The sequence below is a fragment of the Telmatherina bonti genome, assembly GCF_933228915.1.
Source record: "Telmatherina bonti genome assembly, chromosome: 20".
In the NCBI taxonomy this organism is placed as follows: Eukaryota; Metazoa; Chordata; class Actinopteri; order Atheriniformes; family Telmatherinidae; genus Telmatherina; species Telmatherina bonti.
The window spans coordinates 28,779,809-28,807,436 of record NC_136618.1 but is presented as its reverse complement, the minus strand read 5'-3'; the positions used below and the strand labels follow the sequence as shown (position 1 = coordinate 28,807,436).

General features: G+C 39.5%; 1 protein-coding gene across 1 annotated transcript in view; it reads right to left on the bottom strand.

Moving 5' to 3' along the window:
* The window catches only part of nebl (nebulette), a gene marked incomplete at both ends in the record, with an annotated part of 173,050 nt that extends 145,645 nt beyond the window's left edge, over window positions 1-27,405 (bottom strand). Inside the window, 2 exons of the mRNA XM_079259727.1 lie at window positions 22,238-22,332; window positions 27,337-27,405. Of these exons, the coding sequence (XP_079115853.1) occupies window positions 22,238-22,332; window positions 27,337-27,405 (164 nt within the window). The remainder of the gene's footprint in view (window positions 1-22,237; window positions 22,333-27,336) is intronic.
* Window positions 27,406-27,628: the final 223 nt, after the last annotated feature.

Sequence of the window (27,628 nt, the reverse complement as noted above, 5' to 3'; positions counted from 1 at the left end):
ATACTTACTCATTATTTTTAGTAATTATTATTATTATTTTTATTAATTAATTTTTTTCTTCCCTTTTCTTCCCCTTTTTTCTTGTTTACTTACATTGGATTCCCCACTACACAAAGTAATGACATTCCTAGGGATGACAGATGAACAGCATTACAATAATGATAGTAAAAAATAAATAAATACAATGATAAATAAATGAATACTTCAAAAAGGAGTATGTTATTCAATCTGGCACAGAATAATGTAATAAAACTAGAAACATTGACAAGGAGTTTTAAGATGAACAGATAAAGATGACTTAAATAAACCAAACAATGTTAAGGATCTGGGTAACTTGTTCCAGTCTGAAGGAGCTTTGAACTGAAATGATCTGCGCGCCACATCTTTATAGACTCGTGGGACAGGCAGAGTTAGACAATAAGTGCTTCTGAGCGAATACGATGAAGTTACTGGAATTAAAAATTGCTTGAGGCAATGTGGACAGTAAAAATAAATACATTTAAAGATGAACAGAGTTCAGTGAAATTCACGTCTCTTAGATGGATGTAACCAGTTGAGTTTTTCAAATAACACACAATGAGGAGTTAGATATGGACATTTAAGAATAAATCTACAAAGAGAGTTAAAAAGAACATTAAGTCGTTTAAGATATGAATCGTATGTGTTTTGATAAATTGCGTCTGCATAATTAAGAAAAGGTAAAATTAGTGGAATTTATGGAAGTCTGAAGTGAGAAAAACATCCAAATGCATCTCAAGTTCTCAAAAATGATCTGAGACACTCTAGTCTGACTCAACTTCTGCTTTTTTTAATGCCAAGCTCAGTTTCACAAACTTCCGTAGAGATGGTCACTAAATACGTTCAGTTTTCACAAAGCAAGATGGAACAAGGTTTTCTTTGCTGTACTGTTGTTGGTCTCTTGACAGACTGGTAGAATAATCCAGAGTTACTGGTCTAACAGTGGCTGACAAAGATTTAGCTTCAGTCTTCCTGCATTAAAGGAGCTTCGTGACACCGTGAGAGCAGAAGACGTGGATACTGTCTCTTCAGCTCAGTCGCTGTAGCTCAAACCAGGCTGTGAGACCCCCACCACCACCCCCCCACCCACCACAACAACAACACAAACAACACATGGACCTGGACATGGTGCTGCGTGTGAGGCTGAAAACTCCTCATCATGCAGCGCCTGCTGACATAAAGCAACATGGTGAATCACTGGAAGTGTGACAGATGAAGAGGAGGAAAGGAGGGCATGGATGACAGCTGAATGTGTGTCAGTGTGGGTTTGTGTGTGTTTTTCTGGTCAGTCTGGCCTCGCTCCATCTTCCTGCTTAGGTGTTGATGAAAGTCTCAGTGTGGGCTCAGGACAGACTTGGCTCCGGGAAACCTTCCTGACAGTCAAGCAGCATAAAGGAGGATTGTTTCGGTACAATGTGTCGGAGCAGGATGATTTTATCATTTCAACATTTCTGTCAACATTAATTATTCCTAAATCATAAAGCCAATGCTTTGATTAAACATGAAGACATCAAATATCCTAACTTTCCTGTAATTATAACAGATTACATTTTCATACATTTTATTAGAGCTGCACAATTAATCGTTAAAGAATCACGATCTCGATTCATACTTATTTACGATCTAATTTTTAAATGACGACGATTTTAAAAAAAACAAAAAAAAACAAAAAAAACAACGAATGTCCCGCATTTCAAACTGGGACATCACCTGCACAAAAACAAGCGCTCCCGCTTTCTCCCTCAACAAATGACAACGGCGGATCCTTATAACACGTGACGCAGACGCCGGATGGTAGGAAAAAAACCTGCCGACTTTCTCATGAAATCTGGCGACTTTTTTTTGTAAAACAAAAAAAGCGACTGGCGACAGATCTATCGACTTTTACTGGAGTTTTTGGAGACGTTTCTGGTGTTTTGGCGACTGACTTGAAAGCACTTTTTTTTAATCAAGTTTTTTATTTTTATTTTGCCATTGAAATAGGCTTTCACTTTAAAAAAAAAAGTAGATTTTAAATCCCTTTAGACCCACATTGCATAAATCACTTTTGTCCTCAATTGTTAATGTCAGAATATCAAAGTTAACAAAAGGACTGCTGTGTGAAATTTCTAGCTTCATGTCCAACCCTCCCGTTGTTTATATTTTAAGAAACATACCTACCTCTCATCACCTTATGCAGAGAAAATATTGTTCAAAAATGCTACAATTAAAATTATTCAAAGGTTGTTTGTGTAAGAGAAGACAAGAGAGACATTTATTGTTTTTATTTTCAGTGTCAGCTGTTGCAAAGTTGTTGTGCCGGTAATATGTGCAATAAATATTTATATTGGAAAAAAATCGTGATCTCAATTCTAAGCAAAAAAAACTGTGATTCTCATTTCATCCAGAATCGTGCAACTCTACATTTTATACAAGTATTCTGAACTGTAGGAACCTTAATGAGTCAACAAAAAACCTGTTTTATGTAGAAATAAAACACTGTCATGTTCTGAATACCAGAAAAACATCCGGTCAGCACTTATTGGTTCATTCATGAGTAAACTAGTCATGTCTGTAGCTGCAATTTCTTACACTCTTGCAGCAAAATGTCACAGACACTACAAGTCAGCAGAGGACGGCGAATTTTAAGGTCAAAACTGACCGTGAAATGCCACAAGGCATATCATTTATAGCCCCAGGCGAATCATCAGGCAATAAAAGGAAAATATAACCCACTATCTAACCCTGATTCAATGACAGAAACACTTACCAGCAAAACAGACAAGCAGACAGAGAAATGATGAAGAGGAACAGAGACTAAACTCTGCTGAAGTTTATTCTGTATGTCTCTAATCTAATCTTCCATCATTTCACACATCTGAAAATGTTGTACATCCATTCAGCTGCATTGCTTCTAACTGGCTTACATGTTCAAAGTTTGTACAAAGGTCCACAAGTTGTAATATGAACACTTGCAAAGTGAGAAAGCAACCTGGTGTTTGTGTCCAGGAGGTACAGGGCCTCAGCACAGCAGGCCCAGACACGGGGCCCGGTCCCCTCAGCCCCCCATTTAATTTAATTATTTAATAATAATCATTTAATTTAATTTATTTTAATTTATCATTTTCATTTAATTAAATGTTATTTAAATATTTGTTTTTATATGATTTTTCTTTTTTTTTTTTTTACTTTGATTAATTTATTATTATTCATACAGGCTGAGCCATATTTAATGTTTTGGTTATTTCAGCCTATTTGGAGTTTTTTTTTTTTGTTGTTGTTGTTTTTTTTTTTTTGGGGCGGGGGGGTGTATTTTTCCTTTAATCTTTTAAAATATTTGTTTGTATATCATTGTGAATAAACTGAGATAATAAGGGATTAAAACCTGGTAAGGACTGTAGATAAACTAACTGAAAATATTTCACTCATCTTATATTTAACCCCAGTCTAATGAAATGAGATGAAAAATACTTTATTTATCCCCAAAGGGAAATGTTGACATGGTTGTATCTCCCAGGCTTATAATGAATTCTAATCTTCCACAGCTTCATTAGCTGATGTACTTCTTTCTGTTAGTTTCTGATAGTTTGAGTCTTTCCATGCTGATGGTCACCGTACTGGAGTAAAGAACGAAAGCTGCCCTGGTGGTCCATCAGCACACTTACAATGTTTGTGTTCATCTTTTGTAAATCTCCATGAAACCACGAGGCTTTGAAGGAACCTCAGCATTTAAGACACTGCTAAGAAAGGTTCTGTTTCCAAGAGTCCAGCATGGTCTCTCCAGGTGTATTCGCTGGTCAAAACACCAAAGATTTTTAGTTTAAAGTTGACTTTGATAGCAGTGAACATCTCCTGATTCTACTTTTCCATGTTTATAACACACAGACGACTCCAACTAAACAAACAACATGTTTTTTTTTTTACCTCCACCCTGCTTGTGATGCTTTTCCAGATTACTGAAGAGAACCAAACTCGCTTTTATTGTTGATAATTTTAACAATAAACTAAAATCAGCTATAGACTGATGAAAACAAAACTATTAGGAACAAAATCCAGAACATCGTGGAGAAGAGAGGAAATCAAAGAGTTAAAAACAAGCAGAACTGCAGAGACAAAACAACAAAACCAACAGTCTATCATGAAATTTTAACTGAACTCAAACTTCATCATACTACAGCCTTGTTTTCATCCGAGGAAACGCTGGAGTTTCGTCCTCGTTGATGCAAATATGCTTGATCAACTTTTCTTCCAAATAAATCCGACAACCTGCCTCTTAGACCCACATCGCTTTAAAACATTTTGTTTTTTTCAGCCTGAGCTTTCAAACATAGTAAACGTTTCTTCAGATGGTTATTTTTTCCCCGGCCGCCTTTAAAACAGCTGCAGTGAAGAAGAGCTTCTGGAGAAGTTTACATCCAAACAATCTGATATTTACCGACCTGCATCCAAGTCTTTGTTGCAGCTAAAATGATAGAAAAAATGTTTTTTTTTTGTACAATTATACAAGTTTTTAAATGAACATAATATTTTATAATATCAACCTGGTTTTAGGACAAACCACAGTACCGAGGCAGCTCTTTATTTTGGACTCGCAGAAACTTTCTAGATCTTGGCGCCTCATTCGACGTAGTAGATCACCAGATTCTACTGAACATACGCAGAAGTCTGGTGGGTCTCTCAGGTGCTGCTCTTCAAGGGTTCAACTTCTATCTCACAGAGCAACGATTTTTTTGTCAACATGGATACATGCTCCTCAAGAACCTTTAAGATAAAATGTTGACTTTTTCAAGGATAAATCTTAGGCCCGGTACTTTTTAATCTGTGTTACCTCTTGGTGACGTCATCAGCATTAATTTCCACAGCTATGCAGATGATACATGACTTTATACTGATGACTTAGAGCCAGTTAACAGCATTTTAAACTGTATTTCAGATATGAAGTCATGGATGGCAGAGAATGTCTTACACCTTAACCAGGAAAAAATGAAGTTTTAATAACAGTCCTGAAGAAATGAGAGATTATTTAATCAAAATTACAACATTTTAATCCCGCCCAGTGTGTGAGAAATCGGTGTTTTTTTGAACTCTCAGCTGGATTTTATTCCACACATCAAAAATGTAATGATGACAGGATTTATCATCCTACAAACACCGCCAGAGTCCACCAATTTCTTTTCCTTGCCAGTACGGAGGTGCTGATGCATGCTTTTATTTTGTAGTAGATTATATCACAGTAACAGACACTGTACCTTGCAAATATATCATCCTCCTTTAAATAGGTATCCAGTGGAGTGGACATGATGCATCAAAGGGCTAATATGACCCTCAGCTGTGGAACAGCCTGCCAGAGAACCTCGGGGCTGCAGAGACTGTTTTTGTTTTTAAAAGTTTTCTGAGCTTTCTACAGTGTTACGGTGTTGAATCCTCATCAGACATGTGAACAACACTGATTTTTACCACCTAAACGCATGTTTGAGTTTGAGTTTGAGTTCCAGCACGCTCTCCGTTCGGTTACCATGGTGACGAAAAACGCGTCGTTTTAGAGAGTTTTTTCTACTTGGAAATCCTTGTGACGTCCCGGGGGATAAGGTTCGGTGATTGGTTACCTTCTACTGGTTAACAAGGGCATGTACAAATACAACAGGCGGGTGGAAAACGTGGGATAAAGTTATTTCCAACGATGGCTGGTGAGTTTACCAAAGAGAGACATCCTGCTGCATTCGTTGCTGTGGGTTGCTGTTTTCCACTTCGTTTTCAGGCTCTGATTCAGGTTCCAACATGTAGGGCTGTATGCTATGTGTTGACATTGTATTTTGTTTTTTTATTGTGTTCATATCAGCCTAATCCTTCTGTTTATGAGATGTTACAATGACGGTGAAAGCAGGTGCGGTGCGCGCTCCCGATGTAGTGCGGTGGCGGGAGGCGGGGCTTAATGCGGAAGAGTCTCAGTTCACTCGTTTTGCCCGCAGGCTGATCTGACAGCCTACGGAGAGGGTCGGTCTGAAGTAAATAAAGCAATTTGTGACAGTAACTCGATCAATCCCAGCCCTTCTGGGCTCAGAAAGGAAAATAAATCAGCCTGAAATGCACATAATAGTTCCACTTTAACTTCATTTTTTATTTTTATTTTGTTATTTCATTTTATTTATGCAAACTTATTTCTTTTTAACACATTATTTTATGAAGCTTTCATATGAATTTTTGTATTGCTACTCTTATTTGTTCTTATTGTTTCTTAAGGTTATTTAATTTATTATTTTATCTCCAGTATTTTCCTTATTGGCATCATCCACACTGGGGACTTGGTCTGCAGGGTCTGTAGCTTGTTGATGTGATGATAACCCCTGTCTGGTAGCAGAGGTCCTGCACTGCAGCCTTACGGCTGTGCTGTGGACAGCGGTGGACTGGTTCCTGGAGGGGTTGTGTGTTACAGCTTTTCTTGACATGATGCAGTAAAGACCAAAACAATTTTTTTATTACCAACTTATTGTTCTTGATTTTAAGTTTATTCCTGTGTATTTATTGCTATTTTAATATAGTCCATATTTTAGTATTGTAACATTGTTTTTCTTTTTTATTGTTTTATTTGTGCAGCACTTTGGAAACTGTTTATGTTCATAAAATGTGCTATAGAAATAAAGTGGATTGGATTGGAAGACCAGTTACTGCATAGAAACATCTGACTGCAGAGGAACTTCGTTTTCAGCACTGTTATTCAGGAGTACTACGAAATACTTGCTGTCGTAGTTGACTTTTTTGTACTCTAAAACCTAAACTTTTCATTGACTCGTGTTTAATTACTTCACCTTCACTGCCAACGTTTAATGCAGATAGCCACTTTTTATCCCCTTCTGTTGGTGGCAGCTGCTGATAAAAGGCCATGACAAATGAGGGCAGTTAATGCAGCCTGTGCTCATTTAAGTAAAAGATACTATCACACAGCAGAGTTAATAGCAGACTGCCGGGCTGATTGACAACGGAGATTAGATGAGATGAAAACAGGCGTTTCTTACTTAAACAGTTTCTCATAGCAGGCACTGAGGACATAAATAAGAAGGGAAAAATCATCAAAGATATTAAATGTGTTGCAAAATAATCTTAATATCATGCTCTCACACAGTTATTTTTACCTCTTCACTGGAAATCCAACTTATTTTTATTAGTAAATCACCTAAAATATATTTTTTAAACGATTATTTGACAAAGGAATGTAATATGTTCATATTCTGGAGCACAAATCAGCTCATCTTTTCCAAACATTGAAGGAAATGAGCTTGTCCATCCATGAGTAGTTTTGTGCAATAAAATTCTGACAGAATACACAGTTTATAAAAGACAACTCAGTTTCTATAAACAACAAGTCTGAGTCACCTCTAGGCAAACACTGAAGCAGCTTGTGTGCTACCAGCCAGCCAACAGCTCCAAGTTGGAGAGCTGATGGTGGAATAAGTTATCAGTCCTCAGTTACAGCTAAAAGGAGAGTGTGGCGCTGTGAATCCAGTAATAACTGCTACTTTGCTAGCAAGCAGTAACCTCCGGCGGTTAAAAGTGAAGCCTATGCGGAAGTGTATAATACTGCAGTCCCCCCTTCATCCACTAGGGGCTGTAAAACAGAGCAAATCCCCATAGACTCCCATGTTAAAAAGACCAACTTCACAGCAGAAATAAACATGTTTACAGCCTGGTTCAAAAATCCATTTTAGGTTTAATAGGTCAGGTTTACCTTCATGACAACTGTGGGGGGAGGGAATTTTTTTCTAACTCGCTCGTTTAAAAGTTATTTAATCTCAAAGTTCGGCATATTTAGGGGCGTGTCCTTTTGATTGACAGGTACCCAATCTCTTACTTCAAGTAAGAAGAAAGTAGAACAACTGCTTACCTCCGTTAGCTGGTTAGCTCCCGTTATCTCCTGTTATCTCTGGATTAGCTCGGTTAGCTCTTAGCTACAGAAAGCTCGGAGTTTGCTCGATGTCAATCATCCACCATGACGCTCACAGCCCCCCTCTCAGCTCCACCTCTTTGCCCATATTTGTATTTTCCGGGTGAGACGACACATGTGACCCTGCCAAGATGGCGATGGTAGGAACCGCCCACCGAGCTTCAATTCAGCTCTTCAGAAACCTGCGGGTGACGTCACGGAGGCTCTGTCCATCTCTTTATATACAGTCTATGTTTGCTAGCAATACAAACTCGCACAACAGCTTCAGAAGCTTTTCTTTTGAAAAAAAAAAAAAAAAGATTAAAGAAACAAATAAGAAAAATGATGGACCAGACTGAAACACGCACACACACAATGGGTTTTAAAGTATCACAACGTAACTGTCTCACCCTAAAACTTTGCCTTCTATACCCATTTTGAAGGCACAGTGATTCATTATGTACCTTTCTGGACCAGTCATGACAAAACATCTTGCTGTTAGAGTCACACACCAGCAACTACATATCAACACACTTCCCATTTTAAAAGTGGTTGAGTTAATAAAGAAACACAACAGTTGAGATCACGTTGACTTTTACTGACTGGAGAAGGCTCAGAGCCGAGGCAGGATGAAAGATGGATGCTAAACCAGCCGTTACAAGGAGGCAGGTCACTGAGAAATTTATACCTCTGCGTTCAGACAATAGCAAACGTGGTGATGGCGGAGGACATCAGGACGTTGATTGTCACAAAGAGACAGAAAAGGAAGCGATGCAGTAGACGGCAGTGGTCTGTGCAGACATGAAGAATATTATTCTCCTTCTTCTGTGTTCCTTAAGGCTCGCACATCAGCCATAAAGCTCAGCACTGCTCCACAGTTTCTGGTGGTACCACTTTGTTCATCCGCAAGAGCTCCAAACAAGGGACAAATTACACATGTAGAGGACCCAGAAAATGTATAAAAGGCCTCATATCTGTCTTTTTCATTCACATCTAAATACAGATACAGGGACACCAAACATTTGACATTTTGGACGTGTAATAAAAACAATAGACATAAACTGTGGCAACCTTTCTGATCTTTGCTATTTTTATCACACTGACATGAGATATAAATAAACAATTTAATATTTTAAGACTAATTATTTCCAAGATGAAACCCCCATAATCCTCTAGCTGAGCCACTGCCTTCATTTTGTCAGGAACTTACAGAAACGTTTTGCACCTTCATCTTCACCAAGGAACAGGTTGGTTCCACATTTTATACTCATAAAGTTGCAGACAATTACAAGCAGAGGACAATGATGCACCTTTATGTGCTGTGTGGACAGGACCTTTGCCTCTGGTTCATCAAGAAAAGACCCTCACTCAGCAAACTGTGATGTTTTATGTCTCTATTAAGGAGACGAGAGGTGTCGGTGTCCTCGGTGGCCTCAGCACTACATCTTTACGAGATAAGAGGATGACAATAAGTGAAAAGAGGGGAAGAACAGGATAAGACTGGATTGGAGGAGGAGACGTCAGGGGAAGAAATTAAAGGAAAAAAGAGGAAAAATATGACAGAAAGGGAAAAGAAAAGCAGGGAGGGGAAAAGAGGACAGTAAAGCAACAGAATGTGCAAAAAGCAAAAGAAAAGAAGGAGCAGCTGAGTGAAAGACAGAAAAGATAAAGAATGGAAATTACACTGGAAGAGAGAAGAGGATGGAGAGCACAGGGGGCAAAAAAGAGGCACGAAGCAGAAAGGAAGATAAAATCCAGAGAATGAAAAAGAAAGATGTGAAACTGGGAGGACAAGAGATGAAAAGGCTGGTCAGAAGGACAAAGCTAAAATTGAAAGACAGAAGGAAAAGAGCATAAAGGAGATGAAAACAGGAGTAACTCAACGTCCGGAAAGAATCACAGAGAATCAGAGTTTTTGAACAAAAAAGATCAAAACAGCAGCTCCAGAAACCATGAAGAGTTCAGGGCCTTTACAGGGACAAAGGACTTGTAACATCATAACACTGTCTCCAGTGATGTGTCTTCACTGTCCTCAGTCTTTCTGTTCACTCATTCATGCGTAACACTCTCAGTCAGCCTTCAATAGACCCATTGCTCATCCCTCCGTCCTCTCTTCCTCTATCCTTCCTCTCATGTTGCTCACTGAGCCTCCCCGTCGCCCCCTGCTTCTCAAATCTGCCCCCTTTTTTTTAAATAAAAAGTGTTTGCCTCTCTCTCTCTCCTTCTCCTGCTCCTCTTCCTCGTCCCCTTTCAGCAGATTTCTAATTCAAAGCGTGACAGATCAGACGGCCGGTTACATAAGTTCTCCATCGTTACGGCTTTCAGTAGCTCTGTCTCTCAACGCACCGCTCTCCCTCTCTTTGTTTCTCACAGGCGGTTTCATGCTCATTCGCCTCTTTCATCAGTTGCTCCGTCTGGAAGACAGAGCCGTTTGTTTTCCACTATTACAAAACTAAATTCTTAGCTTAGACCTGATTCAATAAGTGGGTCCCCCCCCCCCCCCCCCCCAGTTTTTATGGTCATTTGTGCAGGAAAAAAACTGTAGATCAAAGAAAATGAGGAAAGAAAATTTGGCTGAAGAAGAGAAGTTTATGATGGAAAATCACTGCATGTAAGAGTGTTTGTTGGAGACTAAAACAACTGATTTGTCTGGATGAGTGAGAAAACCAAAACCATCCTCAAAAAGTAATATGAACAAATGTTTTTCTGTCGTTTTGTTTGTGCTTTGGTTGATCTTTTACATAAAACCTTGTTGCGTCCTCTTCCTCTTCGTAGTCCTGACTGGACTAGAAAGTCAACACTAACAGCTGATTAGCTCAATGAATGGCAAGACACTAAACAGCAGAAAACAGCAAACGGAGAAGAGAAAACTCCACGTTCTCTTCATGTTCCTCACCAAGCGTTCTCCATACCACCAGGAAAAGACGCTAGACTTGTTGACGCTCACTTTGTCTTAAAATAAACTCACTGAAGGGTCTAAAATAGAGCTAAATATAGCGCCAATATGGCTGAGTTTTAGCAGAGGGACCATGTGCATCAGTGGAAGTGGCGTACCAGGAAATTGTGCTCTGACAAAGGTTCCGTGATTAAAATGTGTTATGTTTTTTATCTGTTAATGTTTCTGTAATTACTTACTGGTAATTAACGTGTTAAAAGTACCACCCCTAGTTTTTTTTTATTTATTTATTTTTTATAATGGGTTTGTTTAACTTTGATTGCATTAAACGTTGGGAGCGATCTGGATCGCCATCTGGATCCAGGATTTTTTTTAAATGATTCTTTATCGTTGTGAGATAGCGATATTTTCAGTATGTATGCATATACAAGACAAAAGAATACTTTATTCATCTCAATGCCAGAATAAAGTGTCATGGTGTTTGACCAAAGAAATCCACAAGTTCCTAACAGGTTTTACAAGATGTCAAATATAGATCTGGATTCCAGCAACATTCTGGATACTACCATCCAGAAACGGAAAAAAGAGGCGATCTTTGGATTTTCATCACTGCAAGAGAACAAATGAAGACATGGAACAAACACCACAATACAGCCAAGACACTGTGGATTTATTATCAATGTATCCATATAAAATGAATGTAGGACGAGTGTAGGGGTGTCCAAAGTCAGTCCTGCAGGTTTTCAGTGTTTCACTGCGTCAACACACCTGACTCAGATAAATGGATCCAACAGTCCATGAAGTTCTGCATAATGACTCATTAATTTGAGTTAAGTGTGTCGGAGCAGGGATACATGAAAAACCAGCAGGATCGTGGCCCTCTAGGCCCAAAGCTGGACAGGACTAGTCAGGACTGTAAATATAAACCACAAAGTGAGATGTCAGATTTTGACCACCGTAGTAACTACTGTTAGAGTTACCTCCGCCGAGGACGTTAGAGTTTTGTCTGCATTTATCTATCTGTTAGCATTCAAACGTCTGTGATTTATTCATTTATTCTATTCTATTCTATTCTATTCTATTCTATTCTATTCTACAATCATTTAGTAACGCTTTTATCCAAAGCGGCTTCCATATGAGTGAGAACAACACAAGCACGAAATCAAACAGTAGAGGACGTCGTAGGAAGGTGCTGGTGGACTGTCCAGTTGGATGCAGATCCTTGCATGAAGTGCCACAGGCTTTTTTTTTTTTTTTTTTTTTTTTTTGTTTGTTTACTCCCTTCCCACCCCATAATATCACCTATGTTATAATACAAAGAATTAATACCATAAAGTTTGTTGCAAATTATTTCTTAGAATGGGTTTTTGTCTAACTTCTAGACTGCATTAAACTTTGGTATTGATCTGGGAGGAACTGTTTGAGCTGCTTGATGGAGGTCTGTGCTCGCCACATGCTCTCTGAGTTCAATTGCGAACAGATATGTTCTGGGAACAAATTTCTTTTACCAGAGAAAAAAGGACGTACACACTCTGATTTGTCACCTTTTGTATTTCTCTTCATGGTTCAGATCAATGATACTTTAGTCTGGATATACAAAACCAAAACATGAAAAAAAAACATCTGATAAAAACTTAAACTCCCACACTACAGATGCAGCTAAAGGAGTTTTCAACAGGAGTCACAGAAGAAAAAAGTTAATTAGGAAAAAACAACAAAATAGCCTGATCATCATTCTGCTGCTATAACGCCCAAGAAGACAAGTAAAAAGATCAATAAAAACCATTTAAAAAATGACAAAGTTTATAATGGATTATTTTTTCATTTGTTTGAAAAAAAAAAAGATTTTTTTTAACAAATAATCCATTTTAAAATTGTGAAGCAAAAAAATCCAGATTTTCGATTTTTAGAGTATCTCAAGTTTCTCAAGAAGACTGATTGCATAGTTTTTAATATTTCCCTCTATAACTGCAATTTTCCTCTAGGATTGAAGATCTTTTAGTCATTGTTGTAGAGGTCATTTATGTGGTTTTTTTTTCTTTTATGAGAAATGGCTGTTATGGAGGTTAAATAATTTTTTCTATTATATTTTAGTATATCAGGTTATATTACACAGATAGACTTTTATTTAAAGTCTGTTATTTAGCTTTTTGATGAGTGTGAGAACGGTGAGGGAAGACAGGTAATTCATCTCACGTCTGGGGGCGGTGTTTTTATTTTTTTGTTGGGAATCAGTGTCAGGTGTTGTGAGACAGGATGAGATGATTTTTTGACCACTTTCAGGCGTTTTGTTGGTTTTTGTTAACTGGAACAAATATATAACGATCCACCTTCATTTTATTTTGTTTAAACAAAAATAAATCAGTTGTAATTTTTTAAATCCTTTCCCTTTTTATTTTATTTGGGGTTTGGAAGTGCGTACAAAAATCAGACAGTCCACCGCCTTTAAAAGTAACATGGAGAAGGCTGGTAAACAATTTATTTATTCAGTTAATGTTGACTTGAAACACTACAGAGGCAGGCGCTGCTTTTTGTGCTTTTAATTTGTCGGGTGAAAACATGGAGATGTAACGACCAGAGAAAGTGAGCAAACCTCCAGGTGCTTGAAACAAACTCTTCAGAGAAGGATAAGAGCACAGACCAACATAGTTCTGCTTGTTTCTCAGATATAAGCTTCAATAGCTGCAAGACTTCATGTTTATTCTGTCAGGTTTGGTTGCATTTGTCTTTCTGCTTCTCCGTCGCAACGCCCGGCAGATGTCAAAGGTCATGTATCAGACCTGTAGGAATGAAAAACATGATGGTTTTTAAACTTCAGCAGTGATACACAAGGCTGTCATAGTGAGGGAATCTACCCAGAGGTTCATACTACTGGACTCTTTTCCCCTCCAGGGTGGGGAGGATATCTGACCGGTGTCTTATCACAGACTGGCAGAAAGAGTTAAACTGCTGCAGCACAGAGGTTGAAGTTCAGACGGGGTGGACATCCTACACCTGTCCCTCACATGCACCCGACCTCCAGCCGGCTGAGCAATCACTACGGTTACCAGGAGTTCAGTTTTCCAGAGAACACCAACCACGGGGTTGTTGTTTCGCCATGGCAACCATCACACCCACTGGCCACTGGGAAAGGGTTGTCATGGCAAACTGGTCCATCACACACAGCAAAACAACCACTTGTGCTCACACCCACAGCAGTGAACCAAACATGCATGTTTATGGACTGTGGGAGGAAGCTGGAGTACCAGGAGAGAACCCACTCATGCACTAGCTTCAGACGTTTATCGTGATCAAACTTGTGATTTACAAAAAGCTGACAGAAGGTGGACGACTGGAACTGAGAGGCCAGTTACCATCCTTCGTCACCAGGACTGGTCCAGCTGTGCTGACTGATGTCTCATGTCAAGGTTAATACCATAGACTGTATATAAAAGATGGTCACCCGTAGGTTTCTGAAGAGCTGAACTGAAGCTCATTGGGCGGTTCCTACTATCGCCATGCAGCGTCACGCGTAGGGTTGCCACCCGTCCCATAAAATACGGAAAATACGGAATCGTCCATTTATTTCTGTTTCTTTACTTTTTTTTTTTATTAGAAAACTCGCTAAATATGCCAAAGTAGCCTACAGAAACTATTTTATGTTGGCCTCTAAAGTTTTTAAACAACTGTTGTCAAGTAGGCTAGCACGTTTCTCTCGTTCACCTGTCAAAACTCAGCTGATCTGAACCAGCTGAGTAATGCGTTGCTATAGTAACGCCTGTAACGGAACAGTAACTGAACTTGTCCATCCATCAGTATAGATGATATGAATGTGTCATCCCACTCCTCCCCTCTTACTTGATGCAGGTGAAGTGACACAGGTGTTATTTTTGTGAAGTTCAGTGTTGCACACTCTACACATAGAAATCTTATTTAAAGGTACAGCATTTAAGATTCATTCATTCATTCATTTTCCGAACCGCTTATTCCAATTCAGGGTCGCGGGGAAGCTGGAGCCTATCCCAGCTGGCTTTGGGCGACACAGAGAGACGAACAACCACTCACGCTCACACTCATTCCTAGGGGCAATTTAGAGTGACCAATTAACCTAACATGCATGTGTTTGGATGGTGGGAGGAAGCTGGAGTACCTGGAGAGAACCCACGCATACACGGGGAGAACATGCAAACTCCACACAGAAAGGCCACTGACCAAACCAGCCAAGGCTCGAACCAGTGACCTTCTTGCTGTGAGGCCACAGTGCTAACCACTGCGCCACCGTGCAGCCCGCATTTAAGATTTTCACTATTTTAAAAAAATGCACTAAGAAAATAACTACAATCATAATTAGATAGTTTTTTAAACATGTAGGTTCCAGTCTGTCCATATTTGATGTGTTATTAAATTACAAGTTTAATTAATGACAAAGACCCTTAAATGTTTGCCTACCAGTAAAAAAAAGAAAAAAGTGCTTTTTGTCATTTGTAATTGATTAAACTTTAATTTACAAGTTTACAGACTGGAACCTACATGTTCAAAAACGATCTAATTATGATTGTAGTTATTTTATTAGTTCTTTTTTTTTTTAAATATTGAAAATCTTACATATACCACCTTTAAGGTTAATTAATTACATAATAGGTAAATATTGTGCACATGGCACTTTGTTATAGAAAGTATTTTCCTCATGTTAGTAGAGATACATGTAATCACAGCTTTTTATATTGCCTGATTACTTTATACCAAACAACGTTGCACAACAAAGAATGTACTCATTGCTACCATGCCATTCACCCCCAACGGAGCTGTGGTGTGATTCCATTATTTTAATTTATGCAAGGTGGCAACCCTCGTCACGTCGCGTCGTCTCTTCTGGAAAATACAAAGATGGGCAAAGAGGTAGAGCTGAGAGGGGGACTGGTGGTTGTGGAACTGGGCAAAAGCAGAATCTCACTGCATCTTTTCAGTCTAACTAAAGGAATTCACATCCATTCTTTTGATCACATCCCTTCATCCCGGAGGGGCTGATGGAAGCTTTCAACACAAACAGATGGATCTCCACCAGTGTTCTACCCCTCCATCTTCTCAACATTGTAACTATGACTCAGCATGAGCATCTAAAACCAGGCGACAGAGCTTTTCATGGCTTTTCCAGGAGATGTTTCTGCCTGTGACAGATTCCTGTTTTCATTCTCAGAGAACACACACTCGTCCTCCACCTGCTCTCTTTGAGCTGTCACTCAGAGAGGCCTTAAACAGAAGTACCATCATGTCCTACAGTTTCTCTTTCTGTTATTCTGCCTCGGAGAAGCAAAAGGAGCTGAAGTGAGCAGCGCTCTCTCTGCTGCAGAGGAGCACATGAAGACAGGCGTAATCTGGGTTATGTGGGCAGCTGCGTTACATAACCGCGTTACATAACCGCATCGTCTTTATCATTACCTATCATTACCTATATTCCCATTCTCACCAAAGGTGAGAATGGGAATATATTAGTGTAATGGTTTGGCACATTTAACCAAAGTGTAGCGTGAACACGATCTCGGTCCACATGGATACACCCCCCTACGACTGATTGAGTCCCCAATTGGACCAAGTCTAGTGGACTATCCTGATGTGAGTGTACCCTAAATCTCCTTCATACCCGGTAACAGCAAATTAATTGAACACACACACACACACACACACGCGCGCACAGACAGACACATAATTAGTCACCTGTGCGATGGACAGGACAGAAAAAACACCGGCCCATGGTTGTAACTGACCCGTTGTAAAAGGTTGGACAATGATCTGAGGCTTAAACTCAGCTGCCATTTGTCCCTCCCATTTCAACCCGTCTGTGCGTGCACCTCTTCGTGCACAGATCACTCCCTCTTAGAGGCTCGTCAGAGGCTCAGAGCACTTGTAAAAGCGACAGAGCTAGAGGCGGAGTTGTGAATGCACCATGGTGAAAAAACCCTTCTGGCGGCCCAGCGCTCGTAAGCCCTTGGGAACAAGTGGCGCGCTCTCCTGCGCTGTGGAGGCGTGGCTTCGGGGAAAGTCCGACGAATGGGACTTGAATTGTTTATTTTCAAATTGTAGCTTAATCAAACTATTTTTACAGAATCTCCTATATAAAGATATGAAATTGTGTGTGTAATTTTGTTACACAGTTGTGTGTCAGATGTGCTTGGTAGCACATTATTTGTAAGAATTCGAAAAAAACAAAAAATGGAATGTGCATAACGCGCCCCTTATTTGGGTAACAACCAGAGCGCAATAAAACGCAGCCTGCATTTATAAAAAATAAACCAGCAGCCTTTAAAAAAAAAAAAAAAAAGGTAAAGTATATCAAATCAAATTAATACAGTTTGATTTCTGTCAAGCAAGTCAGTGCAAGGGTAAAACGCAGCAGCATCCTGTTCTCTTTAGACACGCAACCAACGCAGCTATCCTCCGACCCGAGCACCATGACCAAGTGTCATTCCAGACATATACTGACAAAAATCAGAAATCATTTTATAAAAACATCCACTTTGTTACTCAGTCTGTGTCTATGGAGGATTATGTTCTTCCCCGTTTAATGGGACTTCTGTTGTCGGACATCACTGGTCGGCTTCTCAACATCGGGCATGTAAGACGTAACTTGTGCTGAATTTATGTCCTTAATTTGCTGATCGGTGATGTTGCCGCCATTTTAATGGTCCTTTCCTTCACTGTCTTAGCGGAGAGGGGCATGTCTTTGATTTTCTGTATGATCTCAGTTTTGTTTCTGAAGTCTGGAAATACGTGTTCTGATATGCTGATGACTGAGTCCTTCATGTAGTCACCATCTGTGAACGGTTTTCTACGCTTTATTATCTCCCGGGTTGCAACTAAACTTGCAGCAGTGGAGTTTGGAGATGCAATCCACTTAAATCTATTTTTGCGCTTCTCGAATTTCTCCAGAAGTAATGCAATCGCACTTTTTCTCTCACTCCCAACTGGCAAATGCAGCATGCTTTCCCTGGAAATGTCTTTCCACGTTACTCTTTTTGTTATTTGACAACTTCTCGCTACAGAGCGAACATTCAGGCAATCCTTCCACATTGGCAATGAATGCAAATGCAGTCCAAGAAACGTTGAATCCTCTGTTCTCCTCAGTTATTTTTCTCTTTTTCCCTTTGGGATCCATGTCCCATCACACAACCGCCAGTTTTGTTTACAACAAACACCTGCCTGGCATCCCGCCCTGCTGATAGATAGGCTACGTGTGTCGCAGGCTATGACGCAAATCTTCCTTGACAGAAATGTTAAAATTTAATATTTATTCTACACATTTTTACAGCGCTGGAAAACGTTAAGAATGTTTGTGTCATGTTTGTCCTCCTACAGAACCACATCAAAACAAAAATATAGATCCCTCCCCCATCTTTTTCTATTTTTTAAACATTTTTGAAAAAGCCCCAGGGAGCCACTAGGGCGGCGCTAGAGAGCCGCATGTGGCTCCGGAGCCGTGGGTTGCAGACCCCTGCATTAGAGCCTCATATGAAACGAAAGACATTTTCTATCGTCCAAACTGTATACACCGTCACATTCTCCAGCCCTACTTGCTGTCACCCATCTCTTACCTCTGGGCCCTCCCTGGGACACCCGCCCCCCAGTTTGGGAACCACTGACTTACATGGATATGAAGCTACAGATTTAACATATGACAAAGAACTGATCTTGATGACAAATGGTTCTCCATACAAAGAACAGTAGAGGTCACTGCGGCTGACAAAGGGGAGTCATACGCCACAGATTAACTCATCTCATGGCCAGACAGGAATCCAAACATGTTTTATTCCTTAAGTATAACATAAGAGAAAACATGAGCTTTGTGTGTGAGGAGAAACAGCGTGATCTCTTCCCTCCTCTGGAATATTATTACATCGCTGGTGAAAACTCGTATCCTGTCATATTAGTCTTTTAATCATTAAAGCTATGAAGCTTTGTGTGTTAAAGTGTTGGCACTCATGTGCCTTCATAATCCCTCTCCCTACTTGCTCCCCCCACCTCTCCTTTCTGTCTGCCTCACATTTCTGAGCTTCAGACATGGTTTTAGAAAGCACAGGACTCCACTTTTACATCCACAGACCCTCTGAGCTGAAGCACAACTACTTTATGTCTTGGATAATTTAAAAAACATATCAATCTATTCTCTAAATTTAAATGAAAATCTGACACATAGGTGTCAATAAACATTAAAATCCAAGTTGTTTCATTCATCAGTTTATAACTTCTTTCAGTTTATGTGCAATCAAAGTGCAGAAGCTGGAAACAAGGTTGTCAAAATGTTTCCATTTTCAGTATAATATATTCCATGTTGAAGCTGCATTCAGAGAGCTGCTGCAAAGAAACAAACAGGACTGAACATGCTGAATAGTTTTCAAAAGGTTCAATCTTGAGGTTAAAATTCCTCTTCATATTATTTCCCTTTATTTAAAGTGACAAAAGAGTTAGGAAGTGAATCTAAAAAGCCTTCCAAGACTAAACTGATGAAGAAACTTCAGAGGAAACAAACAGGAGGTGCAGAACTGAGGCCTTCAGTTCAGATGTTATTGTTGTCATTACGGCGTCGGCTGCAGCTCAACAATGGAGACGGATCAGACGCAGGACACAAACAGCCAAGAAAAACAGACACCAGTTCAGCAGCAGTGAAAACAAGCAGCGTCAGAAGCAGCCGCAGCCTTGCAGGGACTCTTTAATTACAGGAGGCTGGACGCTACATGCAACACCGAGGTACCAAAACAAAAGTCTTTGCTGAGTAAGACCGCCCCGCAGGAAGTGTTTTCTGCCCAGTAAACAATCCTGACAAACTAAGTTTAAATGCAAACCAGAGATGAGACTGAACAAGAAGCAGTAAAAAAAAACACGTAATTATACAGCGAGGCTGAAAGATGACAGGCTGTACGTCCAAATGTCGGAGAAATATCCTCCAAGAATTTTTATTTGTCTTCATTATGACCTTTGTTTGGTTTCTCTTTCAGAATCCAGTTAGAAAATATTTATCATCGTCATCATCTTTTCCTCACAGCAGCATCGAGCCGCATGTTTTCATCCTATCGACGGTTTTATTCCTACGTTCAGCTAAGAGACGGTAATGATGGAAGGGAAATCGTGTTTATTGGGTATGGTGTGTGTGTGTGTGTGTGTGTGTGGGTGGGTGGGGGATAAAGGGAATAAACATGTGCTGTGAGTGTGTGTATGTAAGTGTGAAAGAAAGCTTTTTAATATGTTTTTATATAATGTATGGTACTTTGAGTTGCTGTGAGCATGAAAAGCGCTTCAGAAATCCATTTTGATTTGATTTGACTGGATTTGATGACATTGGGTCAAAGAAATGATGCTACAGCATATTCTGTTGAACAAATTAGTTCTTTTTGTAATGAAGGCAGCATCCAGTACGACCATATACACACGTAGCCGGGGTTTTGTAAAACCAAACACCTTCCCCTCCCCAGCCAGTAAAAAACGAGTCCACACAACCTTGTCTTTCAAAACCAAAACCATCCACAAAATCCACCGTCCTTAAAACCGTCTTGTTTAGCACATTCAGAGGCTTCTCACCTTTAGACGGCAGTAGCACCCCTAATCCCATCCAATCACAATAACCTTCCATCTCACAACGGCGCTTCGGCAAAACACCACATGCCTCTAACGTGGAAGATGACTGTCCTTCATCTCGTCCTTGTGTATATACATTATATATATATAAAAATACATATATATATCTATATATATATAGATATATATATCTATATATATATAAATACATATATGTGTACGTATATGTGTATATATATTATATATATATAAATACATATATATGTATGTATATGTGTATATACATTTTATATATATATATATTTTTATATATATATTTATATATATATATATATATATATATATATATATATATATATATATATATATATATATAAATACATATATATGGATGTATATATACATTATATATATATAAAAATACATATATATATATCTATATATATATAGATATATATATCTATATATATATAGATATATATATCTATATATATATAAATACATATATGTGTACGTATATGTGTATATATATTATATATATATATAAATACATATATATGTATGTATATGTGTATATACATTTTATATATATATATTTATATATATATATTTATATATATATATATATATATATATATATATAAATATATATATATAAATATATATATATATAAAATGTATATACACATATACATACATATATATGTATTTATATATATATATAATATATATACACATATATATATTATATACATATATATATATTCATACATATATATGTATGAATATATATATAAAAACACTGGTAATGTGAGTAATGAAGATGATCTCAGTTAGAGTGAGGAATGTGGCAACATACTGTCATGGGAGATGTGACTCATGTATTCAGAGGTGTCCACTTGTGTTGGGATCAGTGAACAGAAACGCTAACAGCAGGACTTTCAGAGGGCTGCTCGTCTTTTCACTGCTGTTTGTTTACAGGAGGGGAGGAGGCATCTGACAGGAAACAAAGACGCTGTTCAAAAAGCTGACAGGAAACACCTTTTAAAACCTAACAGGGTCAGAGGTCACCTCAACCCTGTTGTAAGTCTGTGTCCACACACAACCAATAAGTCAGGTCTGGTTTGTTTGACAGGACGTGGACATGGTTTGTTTTTCTTCTGGTTTGTCTGGGATTCATCAGCTCTTCCAGATAAAGCAACGAGAAGCTGATCCCATGCATTCATCACATTTCCAACTTCTGGATGTTGAACAGATTGGGATTGGTTACTTTTTCTGCGCTGCAGAAGGAAATGTGGGATAAAATCTTTTAGCTGAGCCATTAATGTGGCACTGAAAGCTGGCTCAGAAGGCACCACACATGCTAGAAGGATCAACCCTCAGATTGTAAACATCATAATCAGCTACATGGTTAGAAGTCAAAGCCGGAAGGTTTTCTCTAAGATACACCCTGAAGCACAAGCTGTAATTTACGTCCATCACACAGCTAAGCTCCGCCTCCTTGAGGGGTTTTAGTCCCACTTGTGTCTGTAAAGGTCTGGCCATGCGAACCTAAATATTCTCCATGCACAATAAATAGTAGTGCAGTGTGTCAGGCTGTACAGATAATAACAAGCAGAGCATGAAGTAAGAGGCCCAGACAGTCAGAGCTGTAGAGCTGAACCAGGGCTGGACTCGGACCCAAAACCATGCAAACCAACCAAACACCAAAACCACCACTGCTATAAAAACCTGAGGTATGAACAGCCTGCAGACCGACAACAAATAATAACAGAGCAGCCGCAGTCCCTGGATGGTGTTTCTGCTCTGTCGAAGGAGAAACGAACAACCCAGCAGCAGCAGGATCCCGTCCAGCAGAACATCATAAAGTCAGGACTCACGCGTTGCAGTAGGGTTTCTTCTCATAGCCTTTGTAGTTCTTCATGTTCAGGGTCATCTTGCAGACCTCGCAGTGGAAACATCCTTTGTGCCAGTTCTGCAGACACACACACACACACACACACACACAATGAATCTGAAGTTTGACCACAGAACTCACCTGACTGTCCCCTTCATCTCGTTCTGGAGCTCTCCCCAGCAGATTATGTAGCTGAGTTGCCATGGAGATGGCTTGGTTGTTATCATCGCTCTAGTTAGACGTGGCAGCAGGTGGTAAACCGTCTCTGTTCTGGCATCAGATGCAACTTTTGCTCCATCTGGTTCTGGCCCAGGGTTCTCGCTCAGCTGAGGTTCTGTTTTCCTCGTTCAGCATCTCAGATGTAACAACATGCAGCCAGACAGACGGACGTCCCAATGGCATGCTTCAACTTCTGGTAACACCTGCTTTCAGACGGCCACAAGAGAAGCAGCCGAACCGTCTCCATGGCAACGGAGTAGCTCCATCTGCAGCTAAAGGAGGCGACTGGAAGCTTCAGAAAAATGCTTTTTATTTCTTTATAACTTGGTAAACGTTTACTTTTAATATGGTGCCAACAGATAGTGGAAGTACTTGATGTAAAAGAATCCAACCTGCAGTACGAGGATGGAAATAAACAACATTAAAGTACGACAGACTGCAGTAAAACAGCTCTGTTTAGTCAGTCAACACCCAGATCGTCCATCTGTCCTGCATCAGGATTACTCAAATCCTTAGAAAGTGACTGGATTCTCTGTTTGACATGTTAACACTGTCATTTGACTTCTATATTAATCCTCTACTTAGCGGCAGGATAAGAGCATGTTCCAAAACAGATCCACAGAGAGACGGTGAGAAATACCAGGCTGGATTACAATCAGACCTTTACAGTCATAGTGAAGGTTTCCCTTCAAGCTAATTGCTGCTTCTAAACTCTGATCTCACTGAATTGTTTAAGTTTAACCAATTCCAGCTGGTGGAAACCAGTGGAAACCATGGTTAAACCAGCTGGTTCTGTCCAAACACAACAATGCTGCTCTGTTTCGCATCACATATAAACATCTAGTTGGAACACAAAACAGGAATTATGACCCTTGAATATGAACATTTGTTGGGTTTTAAATCTCTGGCTGTTTATTTTGCAACGAGAACAAAGAACCATTGATCCATTTAGTTTCTATACATGCTTCATCCTTTCAGGGGCGCAGGGGGGCGCAGGGGGGCGCAGGAGGCGGTGTACGCCCTGAGCAGGTCATATAACTTCTGACCCCGACCATTGCTGAGTGAGAGCAAAGCAAAAAGATGACGAATCCAAAGTGCAAAACTTTTCCCAGAGTCTCATTAGTATCTGTGTCCAAAACAGCTGGAGGGAGATAAAAACAATGAGCTTCATGACGTACCAATAAACATGGAGTCGTTGAACGTCAATGCGCTAAAACTTCATGTGCATCACTGTAGGAACGAAGTAAAGAAAAGTAACCACTGTAGATATTTAAATGTTTACTAAGAGAACCTGCCTCGAAAATCATCGAGCAGGTACCAGCGAAAGCCGCAACCTTCCGTAAGAGGGGCGTGGAGTGGGCGTGGACAGGCAGCGCTCATGAACGTTAAAGGTTTGGACACAGAAACAGCCCGTTCCTAGAAAAGCTCACAAGAGAGACTTTTGGAGTGGCTGAAATTAAGAACCAAGGCTGAATTTGGGGTAAAACACTTTGAAAACAATGTTGTTGGCTTTAAGACAACCAGATGAAATTGTTGAATAAATGTATAATTTAGGACCTTTCCAGCCTTTATTGTACCAAGATGGCTAAAATTCACAGTAGGCTCAATACCAAGCGTGTGTACTTGTACTTGGTATTAATAAAAGTGTACTGATACCACACTAGTCAAGCTAGCGCAGATGACATGCTTCTGACGTGTTTTAAAAGAAATAGATGCCTTAATTGTTCAAATGTGACATTTTTTTGTTACACTAAATCAGTGATCCTCAATGTTAAATCAACAAGAGCTGCACTCAATATACTAAGACAAGAGGAGGGCCGCCATCCCACGCTACCTATCCTGCTACGTTGCCAAATCAGTAACATTCAGCTTTTTAGCAAGGAATGGTTATCCTAAATATTACAGGGAGTAACGGCGTTCTTATGCAACAGTACATGGTGAAAATACAATAATACCTCCAGAATGTAGGTGTTTATTTTTCATTATATATACGGAGCTACTGACGGAGCAGCTCTATGGCAGAGTTCGGTGCAGCTGAAAGCAGACAAAACTGGCAACTCTGACAGGGTCAGTTAGGGCCGTTAGGACAGCAGAGTTTCTGCAAGCAGCCTGCAGCTCTTGTTTGTGGAGAGAACTGCAGCGTTGAGGATCATAATGACCTGTTTAGATGCATTTTCAGAAAACCAGCGGCTGCTTCACGAGCCGCAAGTCAAGAGTCGGTGAGCCGCATGCGATGAGGAACACGGCACTAAAAGCTGGATCTTTGTTTCAAAACCACACATTTATAGTTGTATTTAGGTAAAATGTGCCAAATAATGAAATCTAATAAAATCTTACACAGTTATAACAGCAATAATAACCATAGTCACAATAATGTTCACATAAATATCAGAATCAGCAGATATTTAAGTTTCAGATATCGGTATCGGATCGTAACTCCCAAAAAGTCGGTGCATCCCTGATTCACAGTCCACTCATGAGGTCTGGTTGCTTAGACAGTGTGAAGGGAAACAGAGTATCTGACCAGTAATCTACATCATTGCAGGTAGAAAACAGAAGTAAATCTGGTTTAAACATACAGATTTCCCTCTTTTCTCAAGTTTTACATATCAAAACTTAACAAAATAAAATTAAAAATGTTACTTTTACAGATACTAACTGCAAGGTCAGAAGAATGACACCACATGCCATCATAAAAACTAAGCTAAAGTGTGTGAAAAACACACTCCGCAGCATGATGCAACAGCTTGTCGAGCCGCCTTTAACAGCAACAACTGTAAGCATTTTCCATATCATGTTACGAGTCCCTCACGTTGCTGTGGAAGCATTTCCACCCACTCTTCTTCACAATGTTGTTTCAGCACTTTGATTTCTGCAGCATTCCATCCTGCCAAAGCTGGTCCTGCTTATTTTAGATGTTTATCTGCTCCAACACACTCGATCCAAATTAAATGGCTCTCCGCAACAGCTTGTTTTCAAGTTCTACCAAGTCATGTGGATCCTGATGCAGATGTGCTGCTGCAGGAATCATGCAAAGCCTGCAGGACAGCAGCGCTCAAGGACCAACTTTGGACACCCTGGTTTATTCACAGCTCTTCAAGGTCCCTTCACAACGTCACTGAGGTCTGACTTTAAATGCTTTGGTGTTTAAAGGAGTTTATTAATTGTCTTCAAGGTCCTGTGGCCCCAATCATCAGTCCTCCACCACCGTGCTTGACTGTTTGTGTAGTTATGCTGGGTTTGATTTTATGCAAATGTAATGATGTGAAACACTATGAAAGTAGCAAGGATGGACTGACTTCTCACATTTTAATCTAAATAAAAAGAGTCTACTGCGATGGACTGGCGAGCTGTCCAGGGTGTACCCTGACTTTCGCCCAAAGCCAGCTGGGATAGGCTCCAGCTTCCCCACGACTCTTTTTTGGATTAAGCAGTTAGGATAATGAATAAATGACTGAATCAATAAAAATAGTCCAGCTCTTATCAAAGATTTTTTAAATTTAATCCATATCTGCAGCACATGGAATACTGAACTTCATAGATCTGAAATAATTTAAGAAAATCTTGAGGAATTGATGCTCTTTTCTCCTTTTGTTCATTGTTGAAAGGTTTGGTTTTTTTTTTTTTTTAAATAACCAGTTAAACTTGAACAGCCTCCACTGGGCAGTAATGGGAACTGCAACAACCCTGATAACACATTCTCATCCAACGCAGTTTTCTCAGCTTTGGCAGCATGTATCTGACACACAAAGTGTTATTTCCACGGCAAGAAAATTCCAATTTAGAAAAAAAGAAACCACAGAAATTAATGCTGCATACATAAAACGTCTGTTTTTTGCTTTTACAGCCAACATCTGACTGTTAATATAAAGTAATAGATACATTTGTAAGTGACAGGGCAAACGCTAAAGTTCTTCTTTTTCTCCTTCCTCACTCCGTTTTGTCTTTCTGCCAACCTCCCCCTCGCTAAATCTCTGCCTCTCATTTTGTTTTAGTCCCATTTAAACCACAGCTTCTCTTTCGTTTTGCACTGTTTTCAGAAACCTTTTGATTTTTACTGTGAAATTAGATTTTTTTTTTAACTTTTACAAATGAGAAAAAGACAAACTACTTGATATTTGTGAATATGAGTGCTTTACCATGAATGATTCGAGGTAAGACAATCATCTGTGCCTACATGCTGTTGTGTTATCTGACGCCTCACAGAACAGACAGGGAATGCATGAAACTGCCGTAGATAGATTAATAATTCATTGTCGTTATGCAAGACAATATAATAGAAGTGTTACCCTGCAAAAAATCATCATCAGCACTTCTAAACACATACAGGCGTTTAAATGCAAACATAGTATTTACATGGCTGAACTGTTCCTGAAGTCATGACATTATATGTGTATCTATAGCACTTAAATAATATGAGCTGAGATGGTTTTACACTTTCATATAATAAGCCATAAATGCAGAAATGTGACCACAAAAAACACAGACTTGAGAAATAAAGAAATGGGACAAAAATGTACATTTAGTGCACAGTTAGAAGATAACTGTATAATGCTGCTGGTCTTCTGTAACAGAAATGCATTAAATGACTATTTTAAAAAAAAAAAAAAAAATCAAATATGAGGGGCTAAAGATTAAATTTTATGTTAAAATCAACATAGAAGTAGCATATTTTCACATGCTTTGAATATGTGTTAGATGATGAATGTGGGTTTAAGTTGCTTCTCTGCAACTTGATAAATCTTATTACGGCTGAACCCACATTTTCTTCCGATTTAACACCTTTTTCAGACTTATTGTGATGCAAACGCAGAATTCCGACTTGCTCAAGGTGTTTGAACATATGAAACAAAGAGCGCTGACCTTGTCCAGGCAGCTGACTTTCTCCGTCGGGTAGACGATCTTCCCACAGCGGGCACACTGAGGGTTCATCCTCCGCCTCCTCTGCAAGCTCCAAAGGTTCAATTCCACTTGTTATTCAGAGACGTGAAGAAAGCTCCACGCGGGCTCAGACTGATACCTGAAACGCTGTGAACGTGGAGAAGCCGACAGGCTGAGAGGTGAAAGGTGTCCCAGCTGCTTCTCTGAGCGGAGCACCGTCCGGTCTGAGGCAGGATGCTGCGCTGGACCCCACGCCTCCATCTGCGTCAAGGTG